Raw genomic sequence first — 12,594 nt, 5'->3', positions numbered from 1 at the left:
CCAATATATTGACTACATTGTGAAAGATCAAGGTTAAAAATTGGATATCCAATCTATACAATCCTGGAGAACCAACCAGATAGTGGCCAACTGTCGCCCCTGCGCCACCCGAGATGCCCCACACCAGGTGTGCAAACACTGCAAACTCCTCTCCGCGCCAGTATCGCCAGCCCGAAATTTTTATCGCCAGGACTATGTCCATACTCGAGATCGGTGCGGAGAAAGACTGTTTCTCAGGCACACATTGGATTAAGCGTTTGGTAATTAAGCACACGCTTATCTCCGTCCCATTATAACCTGTGCCGCTTCGAAGAATTCCCCAAACTCTCTCCCTCGCACACCACAATGGACTCGGAAAACACCCAGGCACAAGCGCCGCCGGAGGCCCCCACGAAGAATGGCGCCCCGCCATCTGACCACACCGAGGAGCCTCCCGCCAAGAAAGCGAGATTAGATGATGCGACGACAACGACGACGACGCCGGGTGAGAAGGCTCCCACTGACGCTCGTGACGCGCGTGATGCGCGCGATCAGCGGAGAGGCTACGCCCCCGTCAAAGCCGAGTACGTACATACCCCGCGAAGTGGCGCAGATTGTGTGCCGGATCATGTTGCTAACTATCCCAGGTTTATCATCCAGAAGCCCGAAGCCAGCGCACCCGCAGCCCAAGCGGACCCCGACGATGCGGCCGAAGCGGCCGGCTACGACGAGCGCCAGGACGATAGGGATAAGAAGGGCGGGAAGAAAAACAAGGCCGCTGGAGGAGCCAACTACCGTCGCGACTTTGGAAGGTCGCACGACGCCAAGGGACTCTGTTCCAGCAGGATGTTTGCGCCCGAGTTCTCGCCTGCGAAGTGCGGGTTTGGCGAGAAGTGTCGCTTTGAGCATGACCTGCGCACGTATCTCAAGGATCACAAGCGGGAGGACCTGACGGTGTTCAATGGTGTGTGCCCCGTTTGGGAGGCCAAGGGAAAATGCTTTTCGGGCTGGAAGTGTCGCTTTGTTGGATCGCACATGATTGAGCGAGACACGGAGGATGGGCGGAAAGAACTGGTCTTGACCGAGGACGAGGAGCGCAAGAAGAAAGCGCAGCCGGTATTGCCCTTTGTCAATGAGGAGGGTCTCGCGAACGTGATTTCCATGGATGAGAAGATGGCTTTGTCCCGGCGGAAGGTCGATGTCTCTCGGTCCGATACGTATATTTCGTGGCAACTCGAGCAGGAGAAGGTGGACAAGACAATGACTCAGGCGCAGAAGGATGACAAGGAGGAGTATCGCGCCCGCTATGTGGAGCCCCCGTTCCTGCCGTCGGAGAAGAGACGTCTGTACTTTGGCCCGGAGACTCCTGCTCTGGCGCCGCTGACGACGCAAGGCAATCTTCCTTTCCGACGGGTATGCACTGAGCTCGGCGCTCAGCTGACTTACTCGGAAATGGCGATGAGTATGCCACTGATCCAAGGCAACAAGTCGGAATGGGCGTTGCTGAAGGGACATGAATCTGAAATGCTTCCCCCCACCGTCTCAGGGAAGGACATCGTCCAGGGCTACGACAACACGAAGGATCTCAAGTTCGGAGCCCAGATCGCATCAAACAAGCCCTGGCAAGCGTATAAAGCCACAGAGGTTCTCTCGCGCTTTACGCCCAACCTGCGTGTCATTGACTTGAACTGCGGCTGTCCGATCGATCTTCTCTTCCGTGACGGAGCCGGATCCGCGTTGCTCGAGCACCCGTCCAAGCTGGAGAAGATTCTCCGCGGTATGAACGCCGTGTCCCAGGAGATTCCTATTTCTGTCAAGATCCGCATGGGAACTAGAGACAACGCCCCGAATGCTCTGAAACTGGCCGAGCGCCTCCTCCTGGGTGGCTTCGAGTCCCACCAGCGCGACGCCGGGCCACCGGGTATTGCCGCCCTCACTCTCCACGGCCGCAGCAGACAGCAGCGGTACACTAAATTGGCCGACTGGGGATACATCTCTGAGTGCGCCGCCCTTATCAAGCGGCTAAACCAGAAGACCGACGAAGTCACCGACACTATCCGGGAGCCGGACGCTCGGCAACAGCCCAACGGGGGCAAGACCTACTTCCTCGGAAACGGCGACTGCTACTCCCATGTGGACTACGATAACCATATCAACAATGCTGGGGTCGACAGCGTGATGGTTGGTCGTGGCGCGTTGATCAAGCCGTGGGTCTTCGAGGAGATCCAGACCGGACAGTACCTGGACAAGTCGGCCACCGAGCGTCTGACCCACATTGAGAAGTTCGCCAAGTATGGATTGGAGACGTGGGGATCCGACGAGCACGGAATTGGCACAACGAGACGCTTCCTGTGCGAGTGGTTGAGCTTTACGTATCGCTATGTGCCCATCGGCTTGCTTGAGTACCTGCCGCCGAATATCCAAGATCGGCCCCCGCTTTGGCGCGGTCGGAATGAGTTGGAGACGCTCTTGGGAAGTCCTAACTACAAGGACTGGATCAAGATTACGTATGTCGCCTTTATCTACTTGTGTTCTATTCGATTGCTAATCATCTGTCCAGTGAGATGTTCCTCGGTCCCGCCCACAAGGACTTCAAATTCGAACCTAAGCACAAATCGAATTCCTACGAAGCGGAGGGTTAAGCATTGCGCGTATATAGAGAGACATAAACTAAAGATGGGGAAATACATTTTGTACATACATCGAAAGTGTTGTAGATATCACTATCCTATACTGTCATAGAACGCCGATCCTTGGCATAAGAGGATCGGGTCACGTGTCTGTGCCAGCTTTCCGACGTGATGACGTCTTCCTCGCACTACCACTGCCAGACCACCTTACCTTCCTTCCCACACAACATTCCATTTCACCCGAATCAACACCTCATCCTGCTCTCGACGTCATTTGATCGAGACAGTCATTTACTAGAGTATAAATCCCACTGGATTATATCACCATTCGGGCTCCCACAACCCCTATTCAGCTCTGAAGATCTTTGTTTACTTTTGCACATCCCCCACAACCGCGCCCGATCCAAAACTCTTGTTTCAGATAATTGTGGACAATTTCAAGAGGGACTTATAAAGCTCCAGCCACAATGACTCTCTACTACAGTCTAGTAAGTGATGCTATCCTGTGGTTTTGTGATTGTATCGCGGGTTGCGGATACGCTGCCGCCTACAGCCGGCCACGTCTCAAAATCCATGTGCAGCACGGAAGCTTTATTTCGAACCCCAACTGACCATAAACGCACTCAGGTATTCTGCCTTCTCGTCTTCGAGATGGGGGTCTTCATGGCCCTCATCGTCCCGCTCCCTTTTGTCGTCAAGCGCAAGCTCTTTGCCTTCATCTCGGAAAGCCCCGTCATCGCGAAGCTCCAGTACGGCTTGAAGGTATGTTGGTCCAGATCTAGAAATACGACAAACATTAATTGGGCCTCAGATTACTTTCATCTTCATCCTCATCCTGTTCATCGATAGCGTCAACCGTGTGTACCGCGTGCAGCTGGAGCTGTCCTCTTTCCACAAGGAGTCCATGGGGTATGTGCCTCCCTACTCTCCTGCTTTCCAAAAACGAATGCTTATTGATAAGTTACAGAGCCGCCGCCCTGGGCACCGATCGCATGGAGGTGCAGGCCCGCAAATTCTACTCGCAGCGCAACATGTACCTCTGCGGCTTCACGCTGTTCCTGTCTCTCATCCTCAACCGCACCTACACCATGATCTTGGAGGTCCTCCGTCTTGAGGACCGCGTCAAGCTCCTCGAGGGCGACAAGAAGGCTGGCGGCAAGGACTCGCGCCGTCTGGCGCAGGCCGGCGAGGTCGGCGAGATTGGCAGCCTCAAAGACCAGCTGGCCGCTAAGGACCGGGACATTGAGACCCTGAAGAAGCAGTGCGAGGGTCTCACCCGTGAGTACCACAACCTGGGTGATAAGGTCTCCGAGAAGTCCGAGGGTACTCCCAAGAAGGATCTATAAATGATCTCTGACGCGGATGGTATTCGGTATTCTTGAACACCGCAACGTCTGCCGACAATGCGGTGAGGGAAAGCTTCAGCGTGGAATCACCTACTGTGGTTCAACGGTGTCTCCATCATGATACTGGTTAACAGGTTTATTTCGGAATTCTATGTATGGGCACTTGTGCTCAAAATTTATGTGTTTGCTGTCACGCTTCCATGCTTTAAGGCATGGGAAGCGCTGGGTAGATATTCCCCTCGGGGGTTATCAGATTGTTAGTGTGTTATTTATTACGAGGCAGAGATATGTATTGACCTACTTATGGTACATCAGTAGCTACTATTGTTTCATTGCGTCTGGTGCAACATCACGCCAGTATACATAGTTTTGAAACCGTGGACTTGTGTTGGCCAGCTAGTCTACATAATCATCTTGTCAGGGTTGTTCTTGTAGGATTTCAAGGGCCAACCATAGCTCGAACAGGTAGAGAAATTGGACTGGCATTGGAATATAGTGAGCACAAGCAGTCAAAGGGTTGTCTACCACCTGACTCTAGAGTAAAGCCTGTTATCCTTATTGCTATATCTTCTCGACACATATTCTCAAATATGTTGGTCTGATAAGAACCCCTAGTTTCCCCACACACTTAATACATTGGCTGTCTGCCATTCGACTGTTATGGATGTTGTCCAAAAGAGAAACAGAAGATTAAATTATTACCTTGTAGTATAGTCCATACTGTGCGTACATAAGACTATATGGTAGGTTTGGGTTCACGAAAGCCTCCAAAGCCTCTATCAGCCATCTCCTTGCTCATATCTGGACCAAGAAATCATGTTATCAAGGCATGTCAACTCCGCATAACTATCGTAAGCAAAAAGAGGCATCAGCCTTCCTTATGTGTAAGATAGTTTACCAAACAGACCTCCCTCCCAGTTACAGGGCGATCCAGCCCTAGCCGCTGCGGTTCAGTCAACCGATATTGACATTTTCGATGAAGTGACCAAACCGATTTTTCGGTGGTGATTATCACTGATGGGATTGATATCTCTAGTATCATAATAGCGGTTATGGTTTGACTGGATATGGACCAGCTGTCCAATTGCTGATATCGATTGTTATTCCCGATCTCACTTTCCAAGAGAGGTCTAGAAGTCCTGCAGTGGCGGCTTCTCATGACAAGCGCATAGATCTTACCCTTGCTATAGTTCGCACTTTCGTCTTGGTTTCGATACTGTGTGACTAGGCTGGGTTCCTGGAAGCGATCGAGTATCGCTCTTTGTAGCCTTATACCACCTCATTATCAGTGTATCGCTTGCGTTACATATTTAACCATATCAAGTTCCCGGCCTAAGGCGTAAAGTACAGGGTCTATTTGTGTTATGTAAAATCGAATGTTACCGTTATGATATTGCAGTCATAATCAGCGTCTTAGAAATTCTAGCTTGAAAGATGATAATTCTATATCGAATGCCAGATATTGTCATCTGCCGAAACTCCACCTAGATGACATCCGTGTTCGGCAACCTCGTGCTAGATATTCTGGCGGATTACAATATCAACTCGGAGCGAAGGCTTGCCGTGCGAACTTCATGAGATAAAATGTTCCTCAAGCTTAGCATCATAAGTTCGCCTCGGGATTCGGACTAAGAAAGTTAACCGATACTAAAGATTAGCGTTTCAAAAAGGATCGGCCTCTCTCACGAACAACGGTTGCTTTTAGTTATCATTTGCGATCATCCCCGCAATTGAGTCGCGTCCACCTAATCATTTCACCAGCACACATACATAACTCAATCAATCACTATGGACGAGACAACCCTGGCACAACAGATAGCGGTCACTGCACTAGGCAACGACCAGTTCATCTCAGTCCACCATCCAATTCGAATGGGCGCGCTCGCGTCCTTCGTCTACGGCGGAAACACTCTCGGGGTAGCCATCAACGCAGCCTACCAGACAGTTTCCCCATCGCACCATCTGTACTCCATAAGCGGACACTTCGTGCGGACCGCCCGCGACGACCGCAAACTTCTCTGCCGGATTGAGCGCATCCGAGACACGAAAAGCTTCCAGACCAGACACATCCGAGTATACCAGGAAGACGACGACAGCTCGGCACCGACGCTGTGCCTGCTCGCATCCGCAGATTTCCACACCGAAGAGGACGTCTCAATGGCACTATACTCCGCAGCACCCGAAACAGCGACCCGCAAGGACAGCCAATCGTCCGTCCCCCAAGACCGCGACATCAACCTCCTCTACCAGAACATCACGCGGTTTACGGCGGCGTACCCCCTCCCGACACCCACCTCGCGGCCGCACGACGCGCCGTCGAGAATCAGCGCCGAGCGATTCCACGTGCCCACCCCTCTGGCGTCCGAAGCGGAGCAGATCGCGGCGCTGGCGTTTCACATGGATAAAGGGCTAGCGTTCATCCCCGTCTCGCACAGTGGACACATGCTCTCGCAGGTGGGGGCGTGCGCGACGCTGGACTTTTCGATGCGGCTGTCGACGCATAGGGTGGATCTCAGCAAGTGGCATACTATGGAGCAGAAGACGATTGTTGCTGGTAATGCGCGGGCGTTGAGTGAGGCGCGGGTGTGGGATGATGTGGGGGGGAAGTTGGTTGGGACTATGAGCCAACAGACTATTTTGAGGCCGGGGAGGCTTTAACTTATATATATACGATATCTATAAGTGCATGTACGGAGTATATAAAAAGAAACATATAGAATGTACATAACTTGATGTGTCAGATATGCTAGTTATGCACATTTAAACAGCAACAACATAAACATATGACATATAGTCTAAACGCTCCAAGGCAATACAGTAACAGGTACGAGTAATACCACATACCAAACCAAGTCACACACAGACCAATACAGCAAGACAAAAGCGTAATCAAAGATAAGGATGGCCTCGTGACCCCGTGCATGCATCTTGGCACGAAACAATAGTCGAGGTTAGCATGTCGAAGGAATAAAGTTAGGCGGAGCCAAGATGCTATCAGGGGTTACACTGGGGTCCTAGATCTAGATGGAATCTCATTTACTCACCCCCTTGGGCACTGCACTATGCACAGGCATTGACTCCTCACTTCCCAGTATGCATAGAAGTGTCTTTCGAAATTGACCGAACTGGGCTGTGCAAATATGCAACATGAATATCTACCCACATATTATGATGATAATGTACGCGTGTCCAGACCAGTCCCTCTAACTGGTCTATGCAGACTTTCTACCTGACGATCGACATAAACAGTCTAGCAGGGTGTGGGGAGACAGATACTGGCCAGAACCTAGCGGGCTACTTTCTTACCTCCTCGTCTTGCCCTTTCCGGCGCCCGGAGAGAGAAGACAGGCCAATTTAAGCCAATCTAGTAATCTACTGACCTGCATGACCTGTGCTTCTTTGCTTTTTCCTCTTTTGACAGTCATGGTTCGCTTCCTCCTTCGTCCTGTTCTCCCCTCTCCTCTCCTCCCCTTCCCGCCGCGCTCCCGGTCTATGGACTGATCGCCGACGGGATATTTCCCTTTTGGGACTCCGGTATCGCTGACTGACTTGCATGGTCATCCATTGTCTTCACCGGGAGGATGTCAAGTGACCTTTCTTTCAAGCGATAACTTTCTAAGGGCGTAGCTGAATGAGAGATAGACCCAGGAAAGAAAGAAAAAGAAAAGAAAGTTAGGGCTAATCCCGCCCCCCATCCATCCCACCAGTTTCCTCCCTCCAATTCTTTCTATCCTTTCCCTCTCCGCTAAAAGCAAAACACAAACCTAGAAGAAACGAAAAAAAGAAAAGAAAACCAAAACAAATAGAATTAAATAAGCCTATCTCTTATCTCTTGGCACCCCTAGCAAGGGGTAGGAAATATGACATGTTGTCCCAAAGTACATACAGTCACCAAGGTACCACCACCAACCACCTGCCCGCCTTTCTTGGCGGTCTCCGTCGGTCGATCATACCACTTCATTTGTTCTCTTGGCGAGGGAACACAAGCTGTTGATGATCCGGCTTGCGGTTGGCTTGGCGGGGTGGATCGTCTTGGGAGATTGGCCCCTTTTGATTCATTTCATTTCGAGGGGTGGGGATGTTTTTCTACGTACGTATCTACGGAGGGACGGTGGTGTAGGGTATAGATATGGTGAAATGAGGTATCATTGGTAGTTGGTATACCTGTAGCATGCAAAAAGACATAATGTCTGAGCTAAACACGAACAGAGCAAGTAATAAAGTACCGAAAAGAAAGAAAGAAGCGCCAGAATTAATTAACAGGTACGAATGCCACATGCAGCCTTCCACCTCCCCCCTCCTCACTCCTCCACCGCTGATTCTTACGGAGCCCAGTTCATCATTGGCTAGGATAAACCAACAATCCTATGTCTTGGTGAATGGGTAGATACCCAGCAGTGAGACAGGTAGAGCAGAGGAGACTAGTCGTGGCCAGCGCGAGCGGTGCGAAGACGGGGACATGCATGCATGACGCCGTGGCAGGGCAGACAACCGACTGCACATTAAGTGATTTACTTCCGCTGGTCCATGCCCAGGTAGAGGAAGGCCTGCGGCAGCGAGGAGACAGCTTCGCCGACTTGCGAGCCCACCGAGGCTGTCGAGGACTGGCTGCTGGAGCGCTCGCGGACTGCGGCAGGGGACTGGTTGGCGGGGGTGATGGAGGAGGGACCGGCCTCGATGGGGGCGAGGACGAGGAACTTGCTGGTGGGAGTGCAGGAGTACATTTTGATGATTGTTTTTGGTTGAGGAAGGTTGTTGTGAGAGTTGAGAGTGGGTGGAGTTGAGGTTGGAGGGGTAGAAGTACTAGTTGGATGGAGTTGTGGGGAAGACTTTTGAGACTTTTAGTCGGAGGACTTTTGTAGAGGAGAGTTTTCCACGAAGAAGAAGAAGAGAGATTGAGATGGTGAAGAAAGACGAGAAGAGGATTCTCCCCCGGAATTGAGGGCCCTTATATAGGCCAATTTGGGGAGGGGGTATCGCCGGGGACGAAGGATGATTCCGGGAAGGGTCGACGATCTGCACACGACGTGATAAGCCGAGACTTTCCCCACACCCGACGGTGGATCACAGAACACGCTGGACGGGGTAAAGGCTTCACATGTTTTAACACGTCATTAATAATGGATTCCCACTTCGTCTGGATCTCTTGGCTGTGCGAGTTTCCGAAATCCATCAGTGGCCCCATCGGGTCCATCCTGTAGCCCCCTATCGATAGTTCGATACCATCATACCGCCCCTATCTTTCGCGGGGGATCAACACCACCGGTCGTAGAGTGGAGGGTGTTACTCCCTGAGGAAACTGAACCAAAAAGTAGAATCAACCCCAATAGGTCCATACGAACATGTGCTCAGAAGTGGCTTTCTGCTCGTTTCCTCGAGGCCGACGCAACCCGAACAGCAACCAGCAACCTCGGATGATCAGCAGCTATGCAAGTTAGGGTTATTTCCGATACGTCGCGAGAATACAGTATGAGACCGTATCAGATACGTCAGTCCTGAGGCATTCCTGCTGTTCATCTGACCTGGTCGTGGCATCTTGTTTCTAGAACAATGCTTGGCTCTGTAAGGGGTTGAGATAACTTCCAGAGAGCTTCCAGAGCCTGTCACGGTCGTTGGAATGCTCAGGATGCTGCGGTCTCTATCCTCGGATAGCCCCAAACGCAGGATCAACAGGATCAGTCTGACACGGGATGAGACTTGGTTGATTACAAAGATCTTTTTTGAGAGTCAGCACTGCTGCGGCGAAAGGAGAAGAAAGACAAAGATAAACGCAGATACAAATACAATCAAGACTTGAGGCGAAGTGAAGAACGAGCGGCGCAGCGCGTATCAGTCACGTGCCCGCCCATCCACCACAACCAGAACAAACAGTCAAACAATCAACAAACATCGACGAAACAAAAGCGAAACCCGATCGAAAAGGCGAGAGAACCGTGATCAACGCTTCTCTGCCTTGCCAGTACTCTCACCCTGCCAACGGCGCTTAATATGAGGCCGTGCCCTCGCAGGAGGGGGCCATTTAGCGCCCCCATTCTCCGCGCCGTATCGCTCCGTCACTCCATTCGTGGCGCAGAACGCTCAGCGGCTGAGAGTGTCAGACGCTCCTGGCCATCCATTCTTCACCCTCCCCTCCTTCAAGCAAAGAGCGCCGCAAGTGCTGTGCCGACAGCTTAATTCCTTTGCCATGTTCGTCAGGGTGATGAAAGGAGCGTTCCATCGATGGAGTCTGGGCTGTTCCTGGCACATGTTCCTGGCGATTTAGCCGACTGCCAAAACCCTGTGCCATATGACGCCGGCGCCGCAAAGGCCTGATATGAGTGATCCGCCGTCATGGCTGACGATCGACTGGCTTCGGATCTCTGCTGTTGTCAACAATGGGCAGTGCTTGTGTCGGTCTCAGAACGGACGAGAATACACGAAACAAAAAGGAAAGGTAAGGAAACGAAAAGAAACAAAAAAAAAGGGTGTGTGTGGGAGAAATTCATAGAGAGAGATATGAAAATTAGTCTTACCGGTGCTATTAGATGTCACCAACTGCGCCTACCCCTTCGGGTCAAATGTATTGGCTGGGCCTTGAGTAAACGGTTCGGATTGTGATGGCACTGCCTTTCTTGCAGATGCATCCCTGATCTCCGTTGCCCCTGACCTGTCAGGCGTTCTTCGACCGGATACTGCCTCCCATACAGCCTCCATGAAGGTCAATGCGGGGGAACATCACGACCAGAGATGACCAGGAACTGCGCCATTTCTCTTGATGAGTGGACCATTCGTCCGCAGGTCAGGCAGACCGGGACCAGACACGGTCAATCGAGAGCGAGAGAGAGTGGGGGTTGGTGATGGTGAGAAAGGGGAGATCCGGCAAACACCAGATTCGCGCTTGATATCGGAAATCACGGGAGGAGAGCAGCAGTCTGGTTGGCTCCTGGCAATTCCCCCCTCTACGCCTTCTCCTGCCCACCCAAGGACACATGATAACCGACGGCTGCGTGGGAAGACGTCTGTCTGTTGACGGGCGTCGGCTGCGTGACAGTCGTCAGATGGACCGGTCCGGAGTCGCCGTCGAGACAGCTTCCTGAGCTGTCGGTCTGCGACATGGCCTCCACCTTCCCGGGATGGAGGGAATGGTGTTGGTGCCGCTGCGGCAACTGATTTGCTTACACACCTGTTGGATTCTAAGGTTGCATATGTGGCTGGCCCTGTTAACTTCCAGGGCAGTGTCGGTGCGTGTCTTCAGGATGATGTCAAGTGCTTCTCTTCTTTCCCATGATGCATTGCCTCTGCGGAAGTCTACTAAGGGCTTGGAACAAGGATGACAGGCGTGACTATCATGGTTCGTCGAGGGATGTTGGTCCACCGAGCATGATGCGCACCCTCCCCCGAGGCTAATCTGACTGACTGACCTTCGCCTTGCCTTTCCTTTCCTTTTCCTTCTTCCCCCCTCTCCTCACCCCCCTCCGGCTCCCGGTGCACGCCACCTTCACAGATGATCCGCATAACCGCCCGTCCTGTTCTGGTGTTGGGGAAATCAGGTGCAGTAGCCCTCGGGGCGAGGACCGCGTTCAATTTGCTCGTCGGAAGCATTTCGTTGGGAACGTTTCCCTCGCAGCGTGATGTAGATCGAATCACCAACTCTTGCGGCGCATTTTCATATGGGTCCCCCCGGGCTGCAGGAGGGGCGAAGGAATAACACTTTTTGTCCAATTTTCTTTCCCCTTTATTCTTCTGTACAAGCGATTAGAATGCAAGGCGTAGTTTGATCTGATTCGATCATTATAATTATTATGATCATTTTCTTTTCTTTGACTAACCTTCTTCATAGTATACTTGAAAGCATCCCTGTCCCCCTTTTTGCCTTTTCTTTTTTAAAACCCCATTTAAATATATTTTCAACAGTGAATAATATTTTATACCCCCTGTCAGGCCCTATAGTTACTCATTTGCCCTCAGTTAATTCGTGTAGAACGGCGCTGTTGCCTTCTGTTGTGCGGCACAGTTCGTGCGCAGACCATCCGACAATCTCTCTCCAACCCTTTTGCAGCCTACTAAGAGAATCATCACTCTACTTACTGCAACCTGCGCCGGGAACACTGAGTCCTATATTTAAGGCCCTCCAGGACCCAACGAACTTCAACAACAACAACGACAACAATCTCAGCAGCTTTCTCTCCATCTTTCACTTTCTCTTGTCCTAGAGTTAGAAAATCCTCCGGCCCCCAAAAAAAGCCACATACACAAGTTTCTTCTACTTCTACTTCTACCACCACCAATCTACATAGTACTTAGTACTACACCACGACACTGTCTATCTACCAGACTTGTTGATTCTACGACCCATTTCCGTTTCATCTACCAAGCCAGACTCCCAGTCAATCAGTCAATCAGTCAATCAGTCAATATGTGCTCCCAATACGTCTGGAAATACGACTGCGGCTGCGCCGTGCCCGAGGAGGAGATCGTCTTCTGCGCAAAGCGCGGCACATCAGCTTGCACTGGGGTACGAACTCAGGTCCGCCGACGAGATGGCTACGTCTGCCCGAACCACGGGGGCTAGAGATGGACTCTAGACTAGACTGGGTGGTTGTGCAGTCACTCTCCGAGGGGAGAGTTAAGACACGCTGCTTTGCGTGTCTATGTCAGTC

At 51.6% G+C, this 12,594-nt stretch overlaps 4 protein-coding genes across 4 annotated transcripts; 3 read left to right on the top strand and 1 right to left on the bottom strand.

The window, feature by feature from the left end:
- The first annotated feature begins 228 nt into the window (after nt 1-228).
- dus3 (tRNA dihydrouridine synthase DUS3) lies at nt 229-2,640 on the top strand. The gene is made up of 3 exons (XM_024834137.1): nt 229-563; nt 627-2,486; nt 2,540-2,640. The coding sequence occupies exons 1-3, from the start codon at nt 346-348 to the stop codon at nt 2,619-2,621; spliced, it is 2,160 nt and encodes a 719-aa protein (XP_024696197.1). The 5' UTR covers nt 229-345; the 3' UTR covers nt 2,622-2,640.
- Nucleotides 2,641-2,869: 229 nt separating this feature from the next.
- On the top strand, nt 2,870-4,252 carry P168DRAFT_324987 (putative BAP31 domain protein). The gene is made up of 4 exons (XM_024840932.1): nt 2,870-3,097; nt 3,237-3,371; nt 3,421-3,518; nt 3,577-4,252. Exons 1-4 carry the CDS (start codon nt 3,077-3,079, stop codon nt 3,953-3,955), a joined length of 633 nt encoding a protein of 210 aa, XP_024696196.1. The 5' UTR covers nt 2,870-3,076; the 3' UTR covers nt 3,956-4,252.
- Nucleotides 4,253-5,731: 1,479 nt separating this feature from the next.
- Nucleotides 5,732-6,613, top strand: P168DRAFT_302496 (thioesterase family protein; the record flags this gene model as incomplete). The annotated part of the gene is made up of 1 exon (XM_024838662.1): nt 5,732-6,613. Exon 1 carries the CDS (start codon nt 5,744-5,746, stop codon nt 6,611-6,613), a length of 870 nt encoding a protein of 289 aa, XP_024696195.1. The 5' UTR covers nt 5,732-5,743.
- Nucleotides 6,614-8,251: 1,638 nt separating this feature from the next.
- P168DRAFT_288063 (uncharacterized protein) lies at nt 8,252-9,121 on the bottom strand. Its single transcript, XM_024836704.1, has one exon. It carries the CDS (start codon nt 8,677-8,679, stop codon nt 8,467-8,469), a length of 213 nt encoding a protein of 70 aa, XP_024696194.1. The 5' UTR covers nt 8,680-9,121; the 3' UTR covers nt 8,252-8,466.
- Between the last annotated feature and the right edge of the window lie 3,473 nt (nt 9,122-12,594).

This window comes from Aspergillus campestris (assembly GCF_002847485.1).
Source record: "Aspergillus campestris IBT 28561 chromosome Unknown P168scaffold_2, whole genome shotgun sequence".
In the NCBI taxonomy this organism is placed as follows: domain Eukaryota; kingdom Fungi; phylum Ascomycota; class Eurotiomycetes; order Eurotiales; family Aspergillaceae; genus Aspergillus; species Aspergillus campestris.
Note: the sequence above shows the minus strand (reverse complement) of the source record. Positions and strands in the feature narration are given on the sequence as shown.